Here is a 27,182-nt window from a genome sequence, read left to right as displayed (position 1 = left end):
CTCTGTCCTCCGTATCTTTCTCTGACACACTAACCACCTGCATGCCCTCCCTCACCACATCCATAAACTCCCTCTTTGGCCTCCCTCTTCTCCTCCTGCCAGGTGGCTCCTCAGAATCCTTCTCCCTATATACCCTTGGTCCCTCATCAGCATTTCCAAAACATCTCAATCTCACCTCTCTGTCTCCAAACCGTCTCACCTGAGCTGTACCTCTGATATGTTCATTCCTAATCTTGTCCATCCTCATCACTCCCAAATCATCTGTGCCACCTCCAGCTCTGTCTCCAGTGTATTTGTTAGTGCCACGGTCTTTAAGCCGTACAACATCGCTGGTAGCACTACTGCCTTGTAGATTTGCCCCTTGACTCTTGCAGATATTCTTTGGTCACAAATCACTTCTGCACCTTTCTCCACCCACTCCACCCTGCCTGTACTCTCTTCTTCACCTCTCTCCTTCACTCTCCAGAACTTTGGACAGTAGACCCCAAGTATTTAAACTCCTCTACTTTAAACACTTCTACTCCTTGTAACCACACTATTCCACAAGATTCCCTCTAATTCACACACATGTACTCAGTCTTACTCCTACTGACTTTCATTCCCCTGCTCTCCAGAGCATACCTCCACCTCTCAAGGATACTCAACATGCTCACGACTCTCACTATATATCACAATGCCATCTGCAAACATCATAGTCCATGGAGACTCCTGTCTGATTCGATCTGTCAACCTGTTCATCACCACTGCGAAAAAGAAAGGAATCAGGGCTGATCCATGGTTTAATCCCACCTCCATCTTGAATGGATCTGTCATTTGTATTGCACATCTCACTGCTGTAACACTATCCTTGTACGTGTCCTGCACTAACCTCTCTGCAAGTTCAGACTTCCTCATTCATTAGCACAACTCTTCTCTTGGTACCCAGTCATAAGTTTTTTATAATTCCACAAACACACAACGTAACTCCTTCTTACCTTCTCTATACTTCTCCACCAGTATTCTCAGAGCAAACAATGCATTGGTAGTTTCTCGGCATGAAACCATATTGGTGCTCACAGACCTCAGATCTTAACCTGTTTTCTAAGCTTCACTTTTATTACTCTTTCCCATAACTTCATGTCGTGGCTGATAAGATTTTATGCCTCTGTAGTTACTGCAATTCTGCACATCACCCTTGTTCTTAAAAAAAAGGAACCAGCATACTTCGTCTCCACTACTCAGGCAGCCTCTCACATTCCAAGATTTTATTAAACAATCTGGTTAGAAACTCCTCTACCATCTCTCCTAGACTATTCCGTGCCTCCACTGGAATGTCATCTGCTTTTCCACTCTTCATCCTGTTTATAGCTTCCCTCGCCTCCGCCTTACTAATGTCTTGCACTTGCACTGAGTGCCATGGAGGTTGAGTGACTTTTTCTTCTAAATCCATTTTTTATGAATAACTCATATTAACTGGCCTGGATAGAGAGTGTGGGTCTCCTCCAAGAACCTACACCTTACAGTGCCAAGCCAGAAGTTGGCCGCACTGTTTATGTGTCCGTGCCCCTTTTCCAAAGTCATTAGTCCTACAGCAGTCTGCCTTTGCCTGCCTTGGTCCCTTCGCGCCCATCCAACATTCCACTAAGGCCAAGGCAAGTCGGTCAAGGTCAGTCCCCCACCTCCTCTTGTGGTTTACAAGGTGAAGCGTCTGCTGGCCGTCCGTAATCGGGGCAGGTGATTCTTGGTGCACTGGGAGGGGTACAGGCCTGAAGGAGGCGGTGGGTCCCTTACCGCTTCATTATGGATGATACGCTCATCACAAACTTTTATAGGGATCATCCTGACCAGTCTGGGCCATCAGGAGTCGGCCCTAGAAGGGGGGTGAGGTTTTCTCGTCTAAGATTTCACTTCTTGTTTGATTTTAAAATCCTAATTCGCCCACCCCATGCAGAATCTAACAGTAATTCAGCAATGATCTAACGAAACATTTTAGGTTTTTTTTGTACTTACCTGAGAAATTTATTCAAATCTCCATGCTTCATGTACTCAAAGACCATAATGAGTGGATCTCCATCAACACATACGCCATAAAATTTCACAATATGTTCATGTTGAAGATTGGTAAGCAGCTCAGCTTCACGTTGGAAATCTTTCCTTGCTGATAAAGTGGGGTCCTTTAGAGTCTGGAGAGAAAATTGCATTGTAGAGATGAGCAAGTACCAGGTATTGGTATAGGTACTGATACCAGGTATTGGTATCGGTACGGATACCAGCCTTATTTCAAAATAATGTTACTTGTGACGGTGACCACTACCAGTAATGGTCTCCCTCATGTGACAATTTTATGATCTGGAACTAAAAATTAGAAAGAAAAATGAAAAAAATAGCCATTAATTTCATGCAATTTAAGGAAAACAAATGCTATACAGTAATCCCTCGCTACATCGCGGGCCGTTTTTCGCGGCTTCACTACATTGCGGATTTTTTTTTTCCAAATAAAAAAAAAAAGTAAAGTCAAAATAAAACTTCTAAATTGAGGAATTATTGCACAAAACTAACCCACACGCCAGCAGAAGGCAAGGAGTGCCCACACAATTGCAGTACGTACACTTGTACCTTTTTATAATTTTTTTTACAATAATTGAAGTTCTAAAAACATATTTACAGTGTTGTACCTTGTTATAGAATTTTTTTATAATGATAAAAGAGTTCTAAAAACATATTTACAGTATGTACACTTGTACATTGTTATAAAAATATATATTAATAAAAGTTGTTCAAAAAATATATTTACAGTATGTATGTATGTAAGAATTCTCCATGTTATTTATGTTATTCAGCTGTCCTTTGATTTGAGGTAGGGTGATTTATTTTGAAGGCCGTTTTCAGGCGATACCGCTTTTACGTTCGTGTACATATGTCGGTTACAGTGGTACAGGAGTCATTGACGATGTAAGTGGGTCTCCTAACAAGAGAAATGAACGATCACATGTGTCTAACCTTTAGGACAATGTAGTATTGCTCCAAATGTTTGTTTAAATTCCTTTAGAGGTCAGTTTTTGCGTGTTAGCACGATCACGAATTAGCATCTTTCCGCTAACTCGTTAGCCTGCCCAGTACTTCTTGTTAATATGTTACACGCACACACATATTATATTTATATTTTCAATATTTATGCTATTTATAATATTTCTGCATGTTATTTATACTAATTGTGTATTATTTACATGTTTGAAACAATTATTAGATGTTCTAATAATAAAATATCCACTTAAATGGTTTCATATACATTTACCGACACAAAAAATGTACAGATGAGAAGGTGACCGTACTTCGCGGATTTCACTTATTGCGGGTGGTTTTTGGAACCAATTATCCGAAATAAACAAGGGATTGCTGTATTGAGATAAACATCTTTCTTTAAAATTGTAATTGTTTTTGTTGGTAAATTATATGCATCAAAAATGCTAAGATTGCGGTTGGTCTTTTTTGTGAAATTGGGATTGTGTTTCTCCAGAACACACACACACATGCACGCACGCACACACACAAACACACTTATTCAATTCGGAAAAACAGAGATAGAGATGCACGCGCTCATGCACACAGACATTCACAAACACGCACGCACACACACACGCACGCACGCACACAGTTGTTTAATTAGGAAAAACAGAAAAAAGGAAAAACACCTTGTTGTGGGGTGAAATACAAGGACTGCAAAAGGTTCAACACAAAGCGCTCCAAACAGGAGGGTTCCTGACAAAAAGAATATACAAAAATTGACTATGAAAAGTATCTACACATAAGGGTTCTTACTCGGGATGTCCCGATCTTTTCCTATTTTCCGGTGATCGGAGATCAGCTACATGAGCTGACGAGTCGTGCCGATCTTTACGGCAACTACTATAAAGTACCCGCTAGTTATGGTTGCAATGTCTGCAACATGGCAATTTCAAGACGTGAGAGCAGCAGAGCTACATTTAACACCACAAACTTGATTCGTCATCTGAGGACAAAACAAGACAATGTACATATGTAAAGTGTTTTGTAAAGTTGCAGATGGAAAGGTTGCTAAAACAAAGCAACAAATGCTGGACATTATGAGGAGAGACAAACACACTCCAACAAAAACAAATGAGCAAAGAAAGTCACAGAAGGATGGTCAAATGTCAATGTCTTGACAACCAGCCCATCTCAGTAGCACTTGGATAGCGCTTTCTTTTTGATAATACTGTACCACGTCAGTTTTTTATTCTTTTTACTTATGTCTTAAATATTGAATTGAAGCTGATCTTTAATTCTCAGTAAGTTTTACAATAATAATTTGATACAATACAATTATTAAAATACAATACAATAACATAAAATAGAATAATGGGATTTACAATAATAATAAAGTTAAAGTCCCAATGATCATCGTCACACACACATCTGGGTGTGGCGAAATTTGTCCTCTAAATGTAACCCATCGCCATGTGATTTTGATCCATCCTCTGGGGGAGAGGGGAGCAGTGAGCAGCAGCGGTGCCGCGCTCGGGAATCATTTGGTGATCTAACCCGCCAGTTCCAACACTTAAATGCTGAGTGCCAAGCAGGGAAGCAATGGGTCCCATTTTTATAGTCTTTGGTATGACCCGGCCGGGGTTTGAACCCACAACCTTCCAGTCTCAGGGCGGACACTCTACTACTAGGCCACTGAGCTGGTAATGCTTATTGATGAATTTTCCATCCATCCATCTTCTTCCGCTTATCCGGGGTCGGGTCGCGGGGGCAACAGCTTTAGGAGGGACTCTCAGACTTCCCTCTCCCCAGCCACTTCATCCAGCTCATCCCGGGGGATCTCAAGGCGTTCCCAGGCCAGCTGAGCGACATAGTCTCTCCAGCGCGTCCTGGGTCGTCCCCGGGGTTTTCTACAAGTGGGACATGCCTGGAACACCTCCCCAGGGAGGCATCCAGGAGGCATCCTGATGAGATACCCGAGCCACCTCCTCTGGCTCCTCTCAACGTGGAGGAGTAGCGACTCTACTCCGAGTCCCTCCCGGATGACCGAGCTTCTCACCCTATCTCTAAGGGAGAGCCCGGACATTCTGCGGAGGAAACTCTTTTCGGCCGCTTGTATCCGGGATCTCGTTCTTTTAGTCACGACCCATAGCTCGTGAGCATAGGTGAGGGTAGGAGCGTAAATCGACCGGTAAATTGAGAGCTTTGCCTTTTGGCTCAGCTCTCTCTTTACCACAACGGACCGGCACAGAGTCCGGATTACTGCCGACGCTGCACTGATCCGCCTGTCGATGTCGCGCTCCATCCTGCCCTCACCCGTGAACAAGACCCCAAGATACTTAAACTCCTCCACTTGGGGCAGGATCTCGTCCCCGATCCGGAGAGGGCATTCCACCCTTTTCCGATCGAGGACCATGGACTCAGATTTGGAGATGCTGACCCTCATCCCGACCGCTTCACACTCGGCTGCGAACCGCTCCAGTGAGAGCTGGAGATCACGGCCTGAAGAAGCCAACAGCACCACGTCGTCTGCAAAAAGCAGAGACGCGATGCTGAGGTCCCCAAACCGGACCCCCTCAACGCCTCGGCTGCACCTAGAAATTCTGTCCATAAAAATTATGAACAGAATCGGTGACAAAGGGCAGCCTTGGCGGAGTCCAACCCTCACTGGACACGAATCCGACTTAGTGCCGGAAATGCTGACCAAACTCTGGCATCGGTGATACAGGGACCGAACCGCCCTTATCAGTTGGCTCGGCACCCCGTACTCCCGAAGCACCCTCCAAAGAACCTCCCAAGGGACACGGTCGAACGCCTTCTCCAAGTCCACAAAACACATGTGGATTGGTTGGGCAAACTCCCATGCACCCTCGAGGATCCTGCTGAGGGTGTAGAGCTGGTCCACTGTTCCACGCTCAGGACAAAAGCCACAGTGCTCCTCTTGAATCCGAGGTTCGACCTCCCGACGGACCCTCCTCTCCAGCACCCCTGAATAGACAGTACCAGGGAGGCTGAGGAGTGTGATTCCCCTGTAATTGGAACACACCCTCCGGTCCCCCTTCTTAAAGAGGGGAACCGCCACCCCAGTCTGCCAATCCAGAGGTACTGTTCCTGCTGTCCATGCAGTGTTGTAGAGGCGTGTCAGCCATGACAGCCCCACAACATCCAAAGCCCTTAAGAACTCCGGGCGGAACTCATCCACCCCTGGGGCCTTGCCACCGAGGAGCTTTTTAACTACCTCAGTGACTTCGACCCCAGAGATTGGAGAGTCCGCCTCAGAGTCCCCAGGCCCTACTTCCACAATGGAAGGTGTGTAGGTGGAATTGAGGAGGTCTTCAAAGTATTCTCCCCACCGACTCACGACGTCCCGAGTCGAGGTCAGCAGCACGCCATCCCCACTGTAAACAGTGTTGACGTTGCACTGTTTCCCCCTCCTGAGACGCCGTATGGTGGACCAGAATTTCCTCGAAGCCGTCCAGAAGTCATTCTCCATGGCCTCGCCAAACTCCTCCCACGCCCGGGTTTTTGCCTCAGCAACTGCCGAAACCGCGTTCCGCTTGGCCATCCGGTACCTGTCAGCTGCCTCCGGAGTCCCGCAGGCCAAAACGGCCCGATAGGACTCCTTCTTCAGCTTGACGGCATCCCTTACCGCCGGTGTCCACCAGCGGGTTCGGGGATTGCCGGCACGACAGGCACCAACGACCTTACGGCCACAGCTCCGGTCGGCCGCCTCAACAATGGAGCTGCGGGACATGGTCCACTCGGACGCAATGTCCCGACGTGGGAAAAGCTCTGCCGGAGGTGGGAGTTGAAGCTCTTCCTGACAGGGGATTCTTCCAGACGTTCCCAGCAGACCCTCACAGAGCGTTTGGGTCTGCCAGGTCGGTCCGGCATCTTCCCCCACCATTGGAGCCAACCCACCACCAGGTGATGATCAGTTGACACCTCCGCCCCTCTCTTCGCCTGTGTCCAAAACATGCGGCCGCAAATTCGATGACACGACTACAAAGTTGATCATCGAACTGCGGCCTAGGGTGTCCTGGTGCCAAGTGCACACATGGACACCCTTATGTATGAACATAGTGTTCATTATAGAAAATCCGTGTCAAGCAAGTCCAATAATAGAACACCGCTCGGCTTCAGATCGGGGGGGGGGGGGGCGTTCCTCCCAATCACGCCCTTCCAGGTCTCACTGTCATTGCCCACGTGAGCATTGAAGTCACCCAGTAGAACGATGGAGTCCCCAGAAGGAGCGCTCTCCAGCACATCCTCCAGGGACTCCAAAAAGGGTGGATACTCCGAGCTGCCGTTTGGTGCATAGACACAAACAACAGTCAGGACTCGTCCCCCCACCCGAAGGCGGAGGGGGGCTACCCTCTCGTTCACCGGGCTGAACCCCAATGTGCACGCGCCCAGCCGGGAGGCAATACGTATACCCACACCTGCTCGACGCCTCTCACCGTGGGCAACTCGGAAGAGAGTCCAGCCCCTCTCGAGATGGCTTGTACCGGAACCCAAACTGTGCGTGGAGGCAAGTCCGACTATGTCTAGTCGGAACTTTTCTGCCTCGCACACCAGCTCGAGCTCCTTTCCAGCCAGAGAGGTGACATTCCATGTCCAAAGAGCCATATTCTGCAGCCGGGGATCAGACCACCAAGGTCCCTGCCTTTGGCCACCACCCACCTTACACTGTACCCGACCCCTTTGGCCCCTCCCACAGGTGGTGAGCCCATGGGAAGGGGGACCCACGTTTCCTTTTCGGGCTGTGCCCGGCCGGGCCCCATGGGCGAAGGCCCGGCCACCAGATGCTCGCCTTCGAGCCCTGCCTCCAGGCCTGGCTCCAGAGGGAGGCCCAAGTGACCCGCGTCCGGGCGAGGGAAAACGCAATCCATTTATGTTATTCGTCATAAGGGGCTTCTGTGAGCCGTGCTTTGTCTGGCCCCTCACCTAGGACCCGTTTGCCATGGGTGACCCTACCAGGGGCATGAAGCCCCCGACAACATGGCTCCTAGGATCATAGGGCACGCAAACCTCTCCACCAAGATAAGGTGACGACTCACGGAGGGATGATGAGATTTTAGTCTTATAAAAAGTTGAGTCTCTTGCTCAAAATAAATTTAAGTTTTATAAATTTCAGTACTAAGGGCAAAATATCGGATCGGATTTGAGGTTAAAAGATCAGATCGGGATCGTAGGCAAATGCTGATTGGGACATCCCTAGTTCTTACGGTAAGGCTGTGGCAACAAGGCTGGGGTTCGAGAACTGTGACCGCTTTGGTGAGCACGAAGAAATTTTTTTTTGGTATAAGACAGGGGAGACGTGGACTATTTAACACAGGGATGTTAAACTCGTTTTTTGTCGCGGGCCGCATCGTAATCATAGTTTCCCTCGGAGGGCCATTATGATTGTCAATGTCTTCTATATGCGCTTTAGGCGTCAAAAAAACTGATGAATAACTTTTGAGTAAAAACTGTTCAAATATTTTAAAAAGACAACTGGTATAATAAAATTGCAAGCAATATCTTAGTAATGACACAAAGTCGCTGCAAAACTTTTTATTCGCGGGCCACATAACATGATGTGGCGGGCCGTATCTGGCCCCCGAGCCTTGCGTTTGACACCTATGATTTAACACGTGAGGATAACTGGAAACAGGTGAAAACAATTAGGAATCAGAGTAGAGATTGATGACATATGACGAAAGGCAAGTGACTTGACATGAGGACCATCGGGATTCCAAAATAAACCAGGAACAATGAAAACAAGGCAAAGTCATGATCAAAACTAATTCAATAAAGGACATGACACACATAGTACTTGCACAGATATGCACCAGAGACCCCCCCCCCCCCCCCCCACCCTCCTTGCCGCCCCCTCTTACCTTTACAGCTACAAGCATTTTGTCTTTTCTTGGGCACAGAGTGTAACATTCCGCTAAGAAAACTTTGCCAAACGCTCCTTCTCCAAGCTCCCTCTTCAAAATTATGTCCTTTCGTTTTAGATGCTCAACATCTTCAAGAGAGAAAAAAAATCATTCTCATAATCCCAAAAAATCTCAACTACATGTTCTTTCTTGCTACTAATACAGATATGGGGGCAGTAATTTATTTTAAAAAAGTTGACATTTCTTAAAATGTAAATAAAAACAGAATACAATGTTTCGCAAATCCTTTACGAGCTATAGTCAATTGAATACATTACAAAAATGAAATATTGTTCAAATTGATGTACGTACAGGTGGTGGCTTTCTTATAGCTGTGCCCATGTCTGAAGTACTGTGGATTCTCGATAATGGGAATACTGTTCAGTCCAATTGTCACAGCCTCTAGTCCACATGGGCGATTAATACCATGATTCACATGATGAAGTGGACTGTTGCAGTCCTCTTCACCACTTACTATCACTGCTGCTGGACCTAAGACAGTAAAATAAGAAATCAAATTTATTCTCAGCAGTGGTTTAATTTATAATAAAAAAATAGGAGGGATAGTCGCTGCTAGTGTAGGGGTACACACGCATGACTTATGCGTGGACAGTGTGGGCTGGATTTCCGCTCAGTGACAGTATGCATGTGGGTGTGACTGGTTGTTTGTCTCTATGTGTGCCCTACGACTGGCTGGTGACCAGTTCAGGTTGTAGTCCGCCTTTCGCCCAATGTCAGCTGGGATAGGCTCCAGCACCCTCACGACCCTGAACAGGATAAGCGGTGTTGAAAATGGATGGATTAAAAAAAAGAGGATTCAAATTAGTTTTGGGGCTCTCTGTCGCAAAAAGCTCAGAGTGCACCACCAACCGCGTTAACCAGCTGCTGCCGGTGAGGCAGCCAGGAAGACCTCCTGGCCACATCGCCCAGCCTGTTGTGCTGCCCTTGTGCGTCATTTACGGATTAATAACTGTGAGAAAACCCACTGAGGTCGGCTTGTAAAAGACTCAGAGCACCACACTTCTAGTGATGTGTGGCCAGACAAGTGTGTCTGCTGAAAGCACCTCCCTTTCGGCTAGGCGGCGGACTTCAGTCATGGACTTCAGGGTAAATATAAGTCAAATAAACCCTTACAGATTTCAATGTAATATTTAATGACGTATGAACAATTCAGCTTACAAAATGACTCTTGGAATGCATTATGATTGGGTATCTTGGTGATATATGAAAGAAATGATACTTTAGCTGGTGATAATCAATTTCAACATTTCATGACTGGCAGAGGCTGAGGTGTGATATAATTTCAAGTGTTTGGAACCAACAGAAAAGAGAAGAAGAAGGAGGCCAAAGAGTATATGGTTGTGGTGAGGGAGGACATGCAGGTGGTTGGTGCGACAGAGGAAGTTAAAGAGGACACAGTTAGATGGAAATGATCTGCTGTGGTGACCCTTAACGGGAGCAGCCGAAAGACGTTTTGCCAACCAGAACTACAAAATGACATTTTCTACATAAAACCAGCAGTTTACAACTGTCCTCATTCCTCCATTGTTTTCACCAGCTGACACCGTGACATCCTTGGGAATGTTGTAAAGGCACATGGAGAATATGCAAACTCTACACAGTAAGGCTGTAGCCAGAATCGAACCTAACCCTAACCTCTGCTCAGTGCGGATGGATGTGCTAACCAGTGCTCCACCGTGTCGCTTCATAATATGAGAAAACAAAAGGCAAATTAATTATTAAAGTTCATGAGTGAGTCTGGAAACATACCTTTCATGCGTAACTTGGAATGTCGCCCATATTTATGAATCAGGAGGATGATCATCAGCAGAATCACACAAGCAAGCCCGGCGAGTCCCACCGCTATAGAAACCTGGAAATGGGATGATAAGACAAAACAGTTTCAATTAAACGAGTCCTGCAAAACTGTCATTGGGTGGTAACCAAAAATGGAAAAGTAGAGCTAATGTATTCCCAATGCGGGGAAACACTTGTAACTTTTTGCCCTTGAAAAAATATACAAATTAACCTTTGGAGCCCAATTTGTTAGTGTTAAAACGTTAAGTGTAACACAGTGATCCCTTGCCACTTTGCGCTTCACCTTTCGCAAATGTGCTACTTCGCGGGTTCATAAGTAACAGGAGAACGGCGATTAAATACACGCTAATAGCGCGGAGCGTGCCTCTGAGCAACGTGCGTCACTGAAGACAAGTGTGGGAAGCGCTGCAGCCAGCCTGTAATGAACGAGGCAGGACAACCATGTGCAACACGGACTGTTTATTTAGGGAATGTGCAAAGAGGAAAAGGGAGGCTGGAATGCCAGCAGAGCAGGTGCACAAGGCGACTGACGAGCCGGTCAAAAAAGACCTGAAAAATGTCAGATTTATCAACAAACGAGGTGAAATAATGAATGAGTTATAGTTTGTTTTTATGACAACAAAAATTCAGTATAATAAAAAACAATTTTTATAACAAAACCCAAATGATGGTATAGTGGTATGCTGCTGTTAGGTTAGTCTTTTTTTTGTGCTTTCTGCGTGAGATATAATTCTTTTCAACATTGTTTTGCCTATTCTCTGACAAGTGGTTTGTTTTTATAATTGGTTTTCAAAGAGTCTTTTTCTTTTAATATTATATTTTCGTTTGCTGACATGTCCAGGAAAACAGGTTTGTGACAAAACAATGATCATGGTCGGCAACAGGAGAGCTTTCCATTGGATGCTCGCAGTTCTGTTCCTGCTCAGGTCTTACTTGTTCCCAGACGCCGAGCCTTGGTGGGTACATTTTGTAATCATTTGACTGGAACTGTATGGGCACGGCACGTTTCTGTAACTGAGCTTTTCTGTCGGGGGTTTCCGGATGAATAAATTGCTCCGGAGTGAAGTGCTGACTACAAACCACGGTGTGGGATGTAGCTTTGAATTTAGCACAGCAAATACTCATAAGCCACCACTTTTGCGGTTCTAAATTGCTGAGAAATTTGTGGTAGCTCAGAACACCGTTGTACTCGGCGGACGACATGCACCTTGAAAACATAAATGTGTGTGGTACTTTATCTTTGTTGCTTTTAAGGGAAAACAATCGTTTTTAAGCAAGTTTTAAGCAAGCAAGTTTGTTTACACGGCTCTACCCAATAACAGGGTCCAAACTAGAAAGGAATGAGCCGCATTCCACAAGGAAGAAGTGAAGTCATGTCATTTTGTGCAAAGAGCCCATAGAGCAGGGGTCACCAACCTTTCTTAAACCGAGAGCTACTTCCTGGGTACTGATTAAGGCAAAGGGCTACCAATTTGACACACACTTCTGAAATAGCCAATTTGCCCAATTTGGCTTTCACTGTGTTATTATTGTTATTTCCAGTTCACATGTAAGTGTGATTTTAAGAAGAATAGCAAAAATACAGTCAAACCTTGGTTTTTGACCACAATCCGTTCCAGAAGGCAGTTCAAGAAGCGAATTGGTCAAATTCCGAATGTATTTTTCCCATTACAAATACAGTGGAACTTCGGTTTTCGACCACAATCCGTTCCAGAAGGCTGTTCGAGCAGTGAATCGTTCGAATTCCGAATCATGTTTTCCCATTACAAATAATGGAATAAAATTTTATCCGTTCCAAGCAAAAAAAACAAAACCCACCTTTTTTAAGCATTGGTTCATTTGCGCATTATTGTCCGATCGCGCAACTGCAGCGCAACGCCGAACGCGAAACCGTAGCGCGTCGCCAACCGCGCAACTGCACCGCGCTGGTCGCATTATCGTGACAGCTGTCGCTGAAATTTTGAAAATATTTTTAAAGTCCTGATGTACTTTCCAAAATTTAAATGGACCTGAGTACGCATGGAGCTTAATTTTGTCCGAGAGCTCAACTGCAGCGCACCTCCGAACGCGCAACCGTAGCACGCCGCCGACCGCGCAACTGCACCACACTGGTCGCATTATTGTGACTAAAATTTAGAAAATATTTTTAAAGTCCTAATGGACTTTCCAAAATTTAAGTGGACCTCAGTGCGCAAGGAGCTTAATTTAGTCCGATCGCGCAACCGCAGCGCGCCGAACGCTCACTGTCGCATTGCCTTAGGAGCGTCTTTGTGTTTTAGGATGGCTTTACTGCTCCCACTTGCTTCCTTTGGAGGCATGTTTAGAGTTGATGCAATCCTCAGAGTAACGAGAATGTAATAACGAACGGAGTCAGTTGGCATGCGGGTCCTCTCGGCTCATCTCGCAAGGTTCGCCAACCGAATTTCGTCCGACATCCGAAGCAAAATAATGTCGAATTTTTTGTTCGAATACCGATTTGTTCGAGAACCGGGACGTTCGAAAACTGAGGCTCCAATGTAACGGAAAAAAATGTAATCTGTTTCAAGACAAAAAACCTGCGCCTTTTTTAAGCAGTTTTTCATTTGCGCATATTTGTCCGATCGCGCAACTACGGTCGAGTCGCCTACGACGCAACTGCACCGCGCTGGTCACATTATTGTGACAGAGCCGTCACTGAAATTTTTCAAAATATTTTATAAGTCCTGATGTACTTTCCAAAATTTAAGTGGACCCAGGTGCGCAAAGAGCTTAATTTTGTCCGATCGCACAACTGCAGCGCACCGCCGAACGCGCAACAGTAGCGCGTCGCCGACTGCGCAACTGCACCGCGCTGGTCGCATTATTGTGACAGAGCCGTCGCTAAAATTTAGGAAAAAAATTTAAAGTCCTGATGTACTTTGCAAAAATGAAGTGGACCTCAGTGTGCAGGGAGCTTAATGTGGTACGATCGCGCAACGGCAGCACACCGCCGAACGCGCAACAGTAGCGCGTCGCCGACCGCGCAACTGCATCACGCTGGTCGCATTATGATGACAGAGCCGTCGCTAAAATTTAGAAAATATTTTTAAAGTCCTGATGTACTTTCCAAAATTTAAGTGGACCTCAGTGCGCAGGGAGCTTAATTTGGTCCGATCGCGCAACCGCAGCGCGCCGGGCGCTCACTGTCGCATTGCTTTAAGAGCGTCTTTGTGTTTTCGGATGGCTTTACTGCCCCCACTTGCTTTCTTTGGAGGCATGATTAGGGGTTAACACAATCCTCAAAGTAACGAAAATACAATAACAACGGAGTCAGTCAGCATCCGGGCGGTCGTGTTTTCCCGGGTCCTCCCGGCTCATCTCGCAAGGTTCGACCTCCGAATTTTGTTCGGCAACCGAAGCAAAGAAATCTCAAATTTTTTTTGTTCAATTCCGATTATTCCGAGAACCGTGACGTTCGAAAACCGAGGTTTGACTGTAAAATAAATAGATGCAGCTCACTGACAAGTGCCGCTATTTGAGCTAATTTTAGAATAGTCCTGCGGGCGACTCATGCGGTCCTCACGGGCGACCTGGTGCCCGCGGGCACCATGTTGGTGACCCCTGCCATAGAGACATTGACATGGCTGTGATAAAATCTGGAAAAGTACCGTTTGGTCTTCTATTGCCAACAAAATAAAACAGTTGAAGAAGTTGTGATGAAATAAAATAAGTGGTCTAATGTAGACTTGAATGATTACAGCATGGAAAATATCTAATTAGGATTTTTATTTCAACATCCTTTTCAATGAATTCATCAAAAAACAAAACAGTTAATTCATCTTCATTACAATATAAAATATAAGGTCTAGTATAAGTTTACAGGATAAGGCAAAATTAATCTAAATGAAGCATTAATTAATCTGAAAGAACACTGTAATTCCGCCATACAAGTGTGGGATAAACATTGCGTATATGCAGGGCTCGAAATGTCTTTTTTCTTTGCAGAGAAGTTTGCAAATCCACTTCATTTGAGGAGGAACTTTCTAACTTTGGTTTGCAATTTTTCTTTCCTTTTCCTTTTTTGGGTCTACAGGTTAACCCCAGGGTACTGAAACAAGGGTTTTAATAAATAATAAAAAAATAAAAATGAGACAATATGTTGAATGAACAGGTGTTTTTTATGTACAAAGTTATTTATGGACAAATGTTTTTATTTCTTAAATCCACATGTTCTTGTCTAGAAACAAAACTAAACTGATTTTAAAAAGCTCTGGTGCAATATAATTTTATTTAAAAATACATCTTTTGGCTGTTCCCGTTAGGAGTCGCCAGAGCAGATCAATGGTTTCCATCTCACTCTGTCCACCTGAGCTGTCCCTCTGATATGTTCATTCCTAATCAATGCATACTGATGCAAACAATGCATCAGTAGTGCTCTTTCTCAGCATGAAACCATATTTCTGCTCACACCTCTTCACTTGTTTTCTGAGCCTAGCATCTACTACCCTTTCCCGTAACTTCATGCTGTGGCAGTTCTGCACGTCACCCTTGTTCTTAAAAATAGAAAACATCACACTTCGTCTTCAATCCTCAGGCATCCTCTCACTTTCCAAGATTTTATTAAACAATCTGGTTAGAACCTCCACTGCCATCTCTCCTAGACATTTCCATGCTTCCACTGGAATGTCATTTAGGCCAACTGCCTTTCCACTCATCCTCTTCATAGCTGCCCTCACCTCATCCTTATGTAGTCTCTCCACATCATCCAACCTTTTCTCTCTCACATTTTCTTCATTCATCCATCCATCCATCCATCCATCCATCCATCCATCCATCCATCCATCCATCCATCCATCCATCCATCCATCCATCCATCCATCCATCTTCTTCCGCTTATCCGGGGTCGGGTCGCGGGGGCAGCAGCTTTAGGAGGGACTCCCAGACTTCCCTCTCCCCAGCCACTTTATCCAGCTCATCCCGGGGGATCCCAAGGCGTTCCCAGGCCAGCTGAGAGACATAGTCTCTCCAGCGCGTCCTGGGTCTTCCCCGGGGTCTCCAACCGGTGGGACATGCCCGGAACACCTCCCCAGGGAGGCGTCCAGGAGGCATCCTGATAAGATGCCCGAGCCACCTCATCTGGCTCCTCTCAACGTGGAGGAGTAGCGACTGTACTCCGAGTCTCTCCCGGATGACCGAGCTTCTCACCCTATCTCTAAGGGAGAGCCCGGACATCCTGCGGAGAAAACTCATTTCGGCCGCTTGTATCCGGGATCTCGTTCTTTTGGTCACGACCCATAGCTCGTGACCATAGGTGAGGGTAGGAGCGTAAATCGACCGGTAAATTGAGAGCTTTGCCTTTTGGCTCAGCTCTCTCTTTACCACAACGGACCGGTACAGGGTCCGCATTACTGCCAACGCTGCACCGATCCGCCTGTCGATCTCGCGCTCCATCCTCCCCTCACTCGTGAACAAGACTCCAAGATACTTGAACTCCTCCACTTGGGGCAGGATCTCATCCCCGATCCGGAAAGGGCATTCCACCCTTTTCCGATCGAGGACCATGGACTCGGATTTGGAGGTGCTGACCCTCATCCCGACCGCTTCACACTCGGCTGCGAACCGTTCCAGCGAGAGCTGGAGATCACGGCCTGAAGAAGCCAACAGCACCACGTCATCTGCAAAAAGCAGAGACGCGATGCTGAGGTCCCCAAACCGGACCCCCTCAACGCCTCGGCTGCGCCTAGAAATTCTGTCCATAAAAATTATGAACAGAATCGGTGACAAAGGGCAGCCTTGGTCCAACCCTCACTGGGAACGAATCCGACTTACTGCCGGAAATGCGGACCAGACTCTGGCATCGGTGATACAGGGACCGAACCGCCCTTATCAGTTGGCTCGGCACCCCATACTCCCGAAGCACCCTCCACAGAACCTCCCGAGGGATACGGTCGAACGCCTTCTCCAAGTCCACAAAACACATGTGGACTGGTTGGGCGAACTCCCATGCACCCTCGAGGATCCTGCCGAGGGTGTAGAGCTGGTCCACTGTTCCACGGCCAGGACGAAAGCCACACTGCTCCTCCTGAATCCAAAGTTCGACCTCCCGACGGACCCTCCTCTCCAGCACCCCTGAACAGACCTTACCAGGGAGGCTGAGGAGTGTGATTCCCCTGTAATTGGAACACACCCTCCGGTCCGCCTTCTTAAAGAGGGGAACCACCACCCCAATCTGCCAATCCAGAGGCACTGTCCCCGATGTCCACGCAACGTTGTAGAGGCGTGTCAGCCATGACAGCCCCACAACATCCAGAGCCCTTAAGAAATCCGGGCGGATCTCATCCACCCCCGGGGCCTTGCCACCTCAGTGACTTCGACCCCAGAGATTGGAGAATCCGCCTCAGAGTCTCCAGGCCCTGCTTCCTCAATGGAAGGCGTGTAGGTGGAATTGAGGAGGTCTTCGAAGTATTCTCCCCACCGACTCACGACGTCCCGAGTCGAGGTCAGCAGCACGCCATCCCCACTGTAAACAGTGTTGACGTTGCACTGCTTCCCCCTCCTGAGACGCCGGATGGTCGACCAGAATTTCCTCGAAGCCGTCCGAAAGTCATTCTCCATGGCCTCACCAAACTCCTCCCACGCCCGGGTTTTTGCCTCAGCAACCGCCGATGCCGCGTTCCGCTTGGCCATCCGGTACCTGTCAGCTGCCTCCGGAGTCCCGCAGGCCAAAAAGGCCCGATAGGACTCCTTCTTCAGCTTGACGGCATCCCTTACCGCCGGTGTCCACCAGCGGGTTCGGGGATTGCCGCCACGACAGGCACCAGCTCCTGTCGGCCGCCTCAACAATGGAGACGCGGAACATGGTCCACTCAGACTCAATGTCCCCCGCCTCCCCCGGGACGTGGGAAAAGCTCTGCCGGAGGTGGGAGTTGAAGCTCTTCCTGACAGGAGATTCTGCCAGACGTTCCCAGCAGACCCTCACAGAGCGTTTGGGTCTGCCAGGTCGGACCGGCATCTTCCCCCACCATCGGAGCCAACCCACCACCAGGTGGTGATCAGTTGACAGCTCCGCCCCTCTCTTCACCCGAGTGTCCAAAACATGCGGCCCCAAATCCGATGACACGACTACAAAGTCGATCATCGAACTGCGGCCTAGGGTGTCCTGGTGCCAAGTGCACACATGGACACCCTTATGCTTGAACATGGTGTTCATTATTGAAAATCCATGTCGAGCACAGAAGTCCACAATAGAACACCGCTAGGGTTCAGATCGGGGGGACCGTTCCTCCCAATCACGCCCTTCCAGGTCTCACTGTCATTGCCCACGTGAGCATTGAAGTCACCCAGTAGAACGATGGAGTCCCCAGAAGGAGCGCTCTCCAGCACTTCCTCCAGGGACCCCAAGAAGGGTGGGTACTCTGAGCTGCCGTTTGGTGCATAGACACAAACAACAGTCAGGACCCGTCCCCCCACCCGAAGGCGGAGGGAGGCTACCCTCTCGTTCACCGGGGTGAACCCCAATGTGCAGGCGCCCAGCCGGGGGGCAATAAGTATACCCACACGTGCTCGACGCCTCTCACCGTGGGCAACTCCAGAGTGGAAGAGAGTCCAGCCCCTTTCGAGAGGGCTTGTACCGGAACCCAAACTGTGCGTGGAGGCTAGTCCGACTATGCCGCCCAGCTCACATTGCACCCGACCCCTTCGGCCCCTCCCACAGGTGGTGAGCCCATGGGAAGGGGGCCCCACGTTTCCTTTTCGGGCTATGCCCGGCCGGGCCCCATGGGTGAAGGCCCGGCCACCAGACGCTCGCCTTCGAGCCCCGCCTCCAGGCCTGGCTCCAGAGGGAGGCCCCGGTGACCCGCGTCCGGGCGAGGGATAACGAAGTCCATTTATTTCAATCGTCATAAGGGGCTTCTGTGAGCCGTGCTTTGTCTGGCCCCTCACCTAGGACCCGTTTGCCATGGGTGACCCTACCAGGGGCATGAAGCCCCCGACAACATGGCTCCTAGGATCATAAGGGCACGCAAACCCCTCCACCACGATAAGGTGACGACTCACGGACTCACACTCCTCAAATATTCCCTCCACTTTCTCAACACACTCTCCTCAGTTGTCAGCACATTGTCATCTCCATCTTTTATCACCCTAACCCACTGCACATCCTTTTCAGCTTTGTCCCTTTGTCTGGCCAATTGGTAGAAGTCCTTTTCCTTCCTCACTGTACAGCTCACTAAATGCCTGTTCCTTAGCTTTTGACACTTCTCTTCACATTTCACCACATCTCCTTGTACTCCTGTCTAATTTCTTCATCTCTCTGACTATCCCACTTCTTTTTTTAAAACCTCTTTCTTCTTATGCTTTCTAAAACATCTTTGTTCCACCACCGCATATCCTTGTCTTTCTACCTCTGTCCAGATGTCACAACCAGTACCTTCCCAGCTGTTTCCCTCACCACAGCTGCAGTACTTTTCCAGTTTTACAAAATTGCTTCTCCACCATCCAGTGCTTCTCTCACGAACTCACTGAATTTCACACAACAGGCTTCCACCTTCAGCTTCCACATCTGATCCTTTATTGAGCTCTCACTCTCTTCTTCTTCACCTCTAACGTCATCCTACAGAGCACCACCCTATGCTGTCCAGGTGCACTTTCTCCCACCACCACTTTAGACTCTCCAATTTCTTTTATGTTGCATCTCCTACAAAGTATGTTGTCCTCTTGTGTGCACCTTCCTCCACTCTAATAGGTCACCCTGGGGTCTTCACTTTTCTTAAATTAGGTAGTAGTTTCTTAAAGTAAGTTGTTTCTTCCATTTTTCTTGGTTACAGTGGTATTATAGGTAGTACTGTAGATATGTAGATTGTGTGTCCGGCAGTGAAATCCTTGGTTGAAATTGGGGTGGCACTAGATCTAGGCTTGTAGGCACGAGGCTTCAACCCGCTTTTCGACAAGTGATGAAAAACAAAATGTGAAATGAAGTTGTAATAAGTGTGTTGACTATGTCCTTGCTGAAAAAAAAATCTAAAACAAAATCAACTACGATCTGCACTCTCACATTTCAGTCCTTGATAGCAGGCACAGGCACGTACACGCAACCATTTCCACTCACATTCTCATCATCAGTGAGAAGTGTGTTCAGTTGCTTCAATTCACACTTCGCAAATGTCCAAAGTCCCTTTAAATGCGGGTAATAATAAAAGAACGAAATTCTAACTGCACGAAAATGAATAAAAATTCATTAATGAACAGAGAGAAGAAAAATTTTAAATCTGCAGCTGACTGTAAACTTTGGAAATGGTTAAAATGTTTACTTACCCCAAATGTATCTTGGTGTGGATTGTGACGCTCTGCTGTTGGGGTTACTTGAAAATATAAAGACAAAAATATAAAGATGGAGATTTATCATACACAAATATTTCAATTTTAGTATAATATTAACATTGAAACTTTGACGTTAATAATATCAGATGTCACGTGCATCTGTCAACAGAACTGACTTCTCGGCTCTTGCCATCAGCACCTTAGAAAAAACATTTGTGATTGAAAAAAAATTAATGATTTCAGTTTGGGTGTGTGTTGTTTCACTTCACTTCAGTTACTGTTTTGTTTCATCATTGATTAATTTAATCATTAATTATTTTGACATTTTAAAAGGAAAATATTAAATTTGCCACCATTTAGCCCAGCAAGGGATATATATATATATATACACACACACACACACACACACACACACACACACACACACACACACACACACACACACACACACACACACACACACACACACACACACACACACACACACACACATCCATTTTCTGAACCGCGGGTGTGCTGGAGCCAGTAGGCGGGGGACACCCTGAACCGGTTGCCAGCCAATCGCAGGGCACACAGAGACAAACAACCACTCACACCTAGGGACAATTTGGAGTCTTCAATCAGCCTACCAAGCATGTCTTTGGGATGTGGGAGGAAACCGGAGTGCCAGGAGAAAACCCACGCGGGCCCGGGGAGAACATGCAAACTCCACACACGGAGGGCCGGAGGTGGAATTGAACCCGCACCCTCCTAACTGTGAGGCAGACGTGCTACCCAGTGCACCACCGAGCCAACCTTAAAATAATGAATGTAATAAAAAATTGCTAACAATATCTCTATATTTAAAAAGTGAAAACTATTTGAAATTTTGGAATTGACATGAATTTGATACACAATTTGTCTTCGCGGGCCACCTAAGATGACGTGGCGGGCCGTATCTGGCACGAAAGTTGCCCACGCGCCAGCAGAAGGCAGGGAGTGTCCATACAATTGCAGTACGTACACTTGTACCTTTTTATAAAAAAAAGTTATGATAATAAGAGTTCTAAAAACATATTTACAGTATTGTACCTTGTTATAAAAAACGTTATAATAATGAAAGAGTTCTAAAAACATATTTACAGTATCTACACTTGTACCTTGTTATAAAAAAAGTTGTTATAATAATAAGAGTTCTAAAAACATATTTACAGTATGTATACTTTAGCTACATATACATGTCTCTCTCTCAGACACACACAGGCACGCACGCACACACACTCACACACACACACACACACACACACACACACACACACTCACACACATGTAATCTGTCCCCCTTGTACCCACAGGGGTAGAGGACGTGCTGAAGCCTTTCCCAGCCGTCATCAGGCAGTAGGCGGGGGACACCCTAAACACAGACAGAACCATCCGCACTCGCACTCACACCTAGGGGCAATTCGGAGTGCATTTATACATATATATATATATATATATACATATATATGGATTATATATATATATATGTAGGGATTACTGTATATATCTATATCTATCTATCTATCTATCTATCTATCTATCTATCTATCTATCTATCTATCTATCTATCTATCTATCTATCTATCTATCTATCTATGTCTATATATCTATATCTATATATATATATATATATATATATATATAATTAAATATATAAATATATATATATATAATTAAATATATAAATATATATATATATATATATATATATATATATATATATATATATATATATATATATATATATATATATATATATTATAATTAAATATATAAATATACAGTAATCCCTCGTTTATTGAGGACAATTGGTTCCAAAAACCACCTGCAATAAGTGAAATCCGCGAAGTACGGTCACCAACAAGAAGTACTGGGCAGGCTAACGAGTTAGCGGAAAGATGCTAATTTGCGATCGTGCCAACATGTGAAAACTGACTTCTTAAGGAATGTAAATGAACATTTGGAGCAATAATACATTGTCTTAAAGGTTAGACACGTTTCCTCAATTTAGAAGTTATTTTGACTTTTAAATGTTTATTTAATTTGGAAAAATAATCTGCGATGTAGTGAAGCCGCGATAAACGAAACGCGAAGTAGCGAGGGATCACTGTATATGTCATTTGTGCATTTAAAGTGGCCCTCCGACTTGAATGGGAGGCTTGGATGACCAGTGGTGATAAATTATTTACAAAAGCTGGACGCATGCGAAGAGCAACTTTCGCACAAGTCTGCCAGTGGATCCTGATAGCGTGGAGCAGTGTGAAAAATCCACCATCACCAACGGGTTTCGAAAAGCCGGTCTGCTGCGTGACGGAGAGGAGAGCACAAGCTCAGGAGTAAATTTGCCTCAGGACGAGAGTGACGATGAAAGCGACAACGAAAGAGAGAATGAGAAAGAGGGTTGCAACGTACATCTGGCGTTTTTCCAATCGGACACTGAGGAGGAAGATTTTGCTGGTTTCAGTGGACAGGAGGAAGACAAAGACGGCTCTCAGTGACTTTGTTGATGGGTATGTTTTTTTTTTTTACCCGCCTGTTACTTCCGTGTTTACAACAAAATGTTAATGTTCTCAAAACTTTAGCCCAGCTAGTGCTGTTACTTCCGTGTTTACAACAAAATGTTAATGCTATTAAAACTTTAGCCCAGCTAGTGCTGTTACTTCCGTGTTTACAACGAAATGTTAATGTGATTAAAACTTTAAAAAGGCTTTCTGTGTACTGTCTTTCTTTGTAAATAACTCGTGTGCACGTGCGGCTTATAGTCCGTTGCGGTTTATATAAGAAAAAAACTAAAAAATCCCCGAATTTTAGCTGGTGTGGCTTATAGTCCGGTGCGGTTTATAGTCCGAAATTTACGGTATATGTATTATACATATATCTAAGGCGGGGCACTGGTTAGCATGTCTGCCTCACAGTTCAGAGGGTGCGGGTTCGATTCTACCTCCCTGTGTGGAGTTTGCACGTTTTCCCCGTGCCTGTGTGGGTTTTCTCCGGGTCCTCCCACATTCCAAAACCATGCTTGGTAGCCTGATTGAGCACTCAAAATTGCACACAAGTGCAGTAGCGGCGCGCGCACTACGCTGTAAGCGTTAGGCCTCGCGCGACGCACGCGACGTCATTATTGGTTCTGTCACGTGTATATCCAATTTACTAGTAGCTAGTGTCACTAGTAGCGCTGCATGGCTTGCATCAGCGTGTCGTGGACACGCCTACTGCCGGATGATCGCTGGGATAGGCTCCAGTATGCTCGTGACCCCTGTGGGGACAAAGCAGCACAGAAAATGGATGGATGGATGGATATTTAAAATACTGGTAGATGAACTACTAATTGGCGAAACAAGACAGACAGACAGACAGACAATATTTTCCCACCCCATAAAATACAATAACAAGCAGATGATAAAATATTTTCTGACAAATAACTTACCATAATCATAATCATTTTCTGCAACTGTGAAAGATGACAGATGATTTGAGAAGAAATTAACATTATGTTAGCATCAGGTAAGTGATAGATAAAACAAGTGTGATAATAGTATATTGGTCAAGCTTGACTGAAGATTTTCTGAATCGATTTTGCATGTTCAATAACTCAAGTGATTTCATAAATGGGTACTCTGTCTTTCTCGCACCCTCCAAAATGTTGCATGATTGGTTAAGTGAAGACTTTGACCATCGTGTGGATGTTAATGTCTTATAAAAAACAAACAAAAAAACATTACACATACAGTATTGACAATATTAGAACGCTGTTGTGAATAGAAGCCAATTCTAATACCATCATGCACTTAGAGTGAACTGCTATTAGCTTTTGGAAATATAAGGAGCTTGCTCCATTAATGCTTTTAAAACCGCTTTTTAAAAAGCTGGTGACATAACATTTTTGACCTTTCTTGAACAACCTCTCTTGATTGAAAGTTGTGATACTCATACGAGTCCTTAATTACGACGGCGTATTACGATCACCTGGCAAAAAGCAAGACGACACAGCATGACATCATTTAAAGCGATCATGACGAGATTAAAGTCGTCATGCCAAGTTTTAAAGTTACCACGCTGAGATATAAAGTAATCACGATGAGATTTAAAGTAATCATGAAGAGATTGAAAGTTTTCATGATGAAAGTGTGCGTTCTCCATAGCAAATAAAATTGGAAAACAACTGAACTTTATTATAATTATTGTTTTATTTTGGGTAGGCTATGTGACCACTGTATTTTCAAACACAATTGTTGATAATACAGAAAGTCTCAACTTTAAATCATCATGGGTTTAGGCATGGTGACTTTCAATCTCTTCATGATGACTAAAACCTCCTGAAATGCTGACTTCAAATCTCAAATATTGATTGATTGACTGACTGACTGACTGACTAAATTATTGATTGATTGATTGATTGATTCATTCATTCATTCATTCATTGATTGATTGATTGGTTGGTTGATTGATTGGTATCTGCTGTTACCCATTGCCTAATTGACCTGGCAACAGTCAAATAAGGGAGAATTTAATTTTAAGGGTTTGCACTTTTTCCCCACTTAAGGCACTTTACAAATTGCATCTGATTTTAGATTGTCGATTTTTTGCTATATCACAGTATTTTGTGGGAAGGCCCCACCAACAGTCACTGTTGAATGCAGCACTAAGTGCAAGCCAGCAGGACAGTGTATGTAAAAGACAATGTCATATCTGTGATCATTTCACACTTAAAATAAAAAATATAAACTCAACTCACTTTTTTTAACAACCACATTAAAAAAAAAAAAATTGCTGCATACAAAATGTATGAGGGACCAAAATTGTGAAAATTAAAATTAAATAAATAAATAAAAGTGAAATTAAAATGAAATAAAAATTAAGCCCTGACTAGTTGTAGGTGCTGTATTGCCTCTGCTTACTTGTACATCTAATGTAAGTGACAAACTTTTCAATAGCATGCAATATGACCACACATTACTTACCATTGAAGGGCTTGTCTAGGAAGTGCCCATAGACAGTACTATTTACCACACCCAGGTAATTTTTAGCCTCGAGAGTGTAGTTGCCATTGTTATGATGTGTTGGGTTTTTGAATGTTAGGCATCCCTCAATGTAGTCCTGATAAATATCCATATAAGGACGCACATAATCGGTCTGGGAAATTTCCTGCATTTGTAATGAAACCAGAAATGATCAATGAGAGAATCTTTAAATTGAATCAAATACCATCAATCCATCAATTATTCACACTTTGGAGTAATCATCATACCAATGCATACATCAATATTTATTATTTATTTAAATAAATATTGTGATATATGAAATAATATAAATAGAATATAATACAGTAAAACCCCGGAACTCAACCACCTCAGTACCCGAAATATTCTGAGTTCTATGCAAATTGTTGGGAAATCTTTGCCTCAAATCTTGAACAAAGCTTCAGAATCCATGTCTTATTCATACAATTGGTGTCCAGAAAACTTCACCGGCAAGACCACAAGATCACAGGGATTCACGCTGAAGAGTTGAGTTCACACCATAACAACCGTGTAAAAAAAGAGCACCTGATTTCGCCAACAATAGCCATCCTTTTGTTCACGTTGTTACGCTTTTGGAACATTATTTCCAGGACTTTGGCTCTTCTACCATGGCTAAGTACATTTTGCATTGAAATTGTATTCTTTTGTCATGTTTAATTTAATTTGAGCTCATTAATTGCCGCATACAGACCGCGTAAGGCTGTGCTATAAGTTTTTGCTGTACTGTATTGTCATTGGTTTTCTGGTGATTTTATGTACTGTTTTAGACAAAATTGGAAAAAATGTTTGACTGCGTCTCTTCTTGACGCTCCGTCTGGAACAAATTTGCGTTGAGTTCCGGGGTTCTACTGCATAAATATTTAATATTTATTATAAAATGTATTTGTCCTATCCCAATTTATGTATTGCATCCTATTCCAACTACTATTCACCAACGGCGCTACCATTTTCGTTGCATACCTGCTGTACAATGATAATAAAGGTATTCTTTCCATTCTAATATCAATAAACTGTTGGCATGCATCACTTAATTAAAGAGAACAAAGGCTAGTGCTAAAACAGTGATTACTGCCACACTACCAATTGAGTACTAATGTAAATTAAAATGTTGTACAGAGTGATGTTAACTGACTGCTTAACTACCTAAATAATAAAAACACAAGTATTCTGTTTATTTTTCTATTTATTCTACTATTTTATTCTGTTGAGAGAGAACATTGAGCTATTTCTTTGAAAGATAAACCAAAGCACCTTGTCATTGTGGAACCATCTTAATTTTGGGTGGGGTGAACCTCTCACTGCGAATTCTATGCAGGTGTCATGGCGACGCTCTGGCTTCTTCAGCTTTACAATAGAAGGAGAAACTAAAATTTAAAAGACACAGATGGGTTTTTTAAAATTTGTAATAAACACTTAAAGAAACAATTAATTCATTAACACAGTGGTCCCTAATCCTGTTTCCTCAGAGGCCCGGTTGTATAATATTGCTACACCCACCAGGAGCCCTTGCGTTGGAGAGATTGCTACTCGCTGTAGGTGTAGGTAAAGCACTGTATAAATCTTTTGCAACTACTAGTGCAATCTATAGTTATATTAAGATAATGTCTTTCCCCAGAAATGTTGGCACAAGTAACGAATCGGGATTATGGGATTTTAGGCGCGAATCCAGGCTCCCTACCCCATCCAATATTACTGTAATTGCCATTTAGTGTAATTGATTGTGTATCCTGATAAACACCATTCAATTTTTCAAATTATTTGAGCAACTGTGGTATTGACTGAAGGGTGAAATAATGTTAACAAAATATCATCAGCATAAAAACTGGCTTTGAAATTGTGTCTACACAACTTGATACACATTATATTTTGATCAACTTAAACATCACATACTAGTGATTCTCATGCTAAAATGAAGATGGGTGGGGACACTGAACAGCCTAGCCGGGTAGTTGAGTTGGAAGGGTTGGGACAGCATGTTGGTTCATGGTATAATGACTGAATCCACTGTATACACCTTGGTCCAAATTCAAATTTAGTGAATAAAACAATCAAAGGCTTTTTCAACATCCAGCGATATTGCTGCAGCTGGCTGCTGAACAGTAGATACTCGTTTCATAAAGAAAAAGTCTCCTCGTGTTGC

General features: G+C 44.6%; 1 protein-coding gene across 4 annotated transcripts in view; it reads right to left on the bottom strand.

The window, feature by feature from the left end:
• Positions 1 to 27,182, bottom strand: part of LOC148395973 (NT-3 growth factor receptor-like) — a 154,957-nt gene that overhangs the window by 6,683 nt on the left and 121,092 nt on the right. For 2 of the 4 annotated variants that reach the window (XM_088379872.1, XM_088379868.1), the window contains exons 8-15: positions 26,294 to 26,406; positions 24,983 to 25,166; positions 23,449 to 23,472; positions 19,995 to 20,041; positions 10,677 to 10,779; positions 9,219 to 9,398; positions 8,865 to 8,995; positions 1,990 to 2,162 (exon numbers count right to left, since the gene is read on the bottom strand). In XM_088379872.1, coding sequence (XP_088235998.1) covers positions 1,990 to 2,162; positions 8,865 to 8,995; positions 9,219 to 9,398; positions 10,677 to 10,779; positions 19,995 to 20,041; positions 23,449 to 23,472; positions 24,983 to 25,166; positions 26,294 to 26,406 — 955 coding nt within the window. Of the gene's footprint in view, positions 1 to 70; positions 1,850 to 1,989; positions 2,163 to 3,671; positions 3,739 to 8,864; positions 8,996 to 9,218; positions 9,399 to 10,676; positions 10,780 to 19,994; positions 20,042 to 23,448; positions 23,473 to 24,982; positions 25,167 to 26,293; positions 26,407 to 27,182 lie in introns of those variants that run through there. The other 2 variants (XR_015859231.1, XM_088379875.1) reach the window with 2 other exon arrangements.

The sequence above is a fragment of the Syngnathus floridae genome, chromosome 6 (genome assembly GCF_059516105.1).
Source record: "Syngnathus floridae isolate MCC-2025c chromosome 6, RoL_Sflo_1.0, whole genome shotgun sequence".
Taxonomy (NCBI): Eukaryota; Metazoa; Chordata; class Actinopteri; order Syngnathiformes; family Syngnathidae; genus Syngnathus; species Syngnathus floridae.
This window is presented reverse-complemented; position numbering and strand designations above follow the sequence as displayed.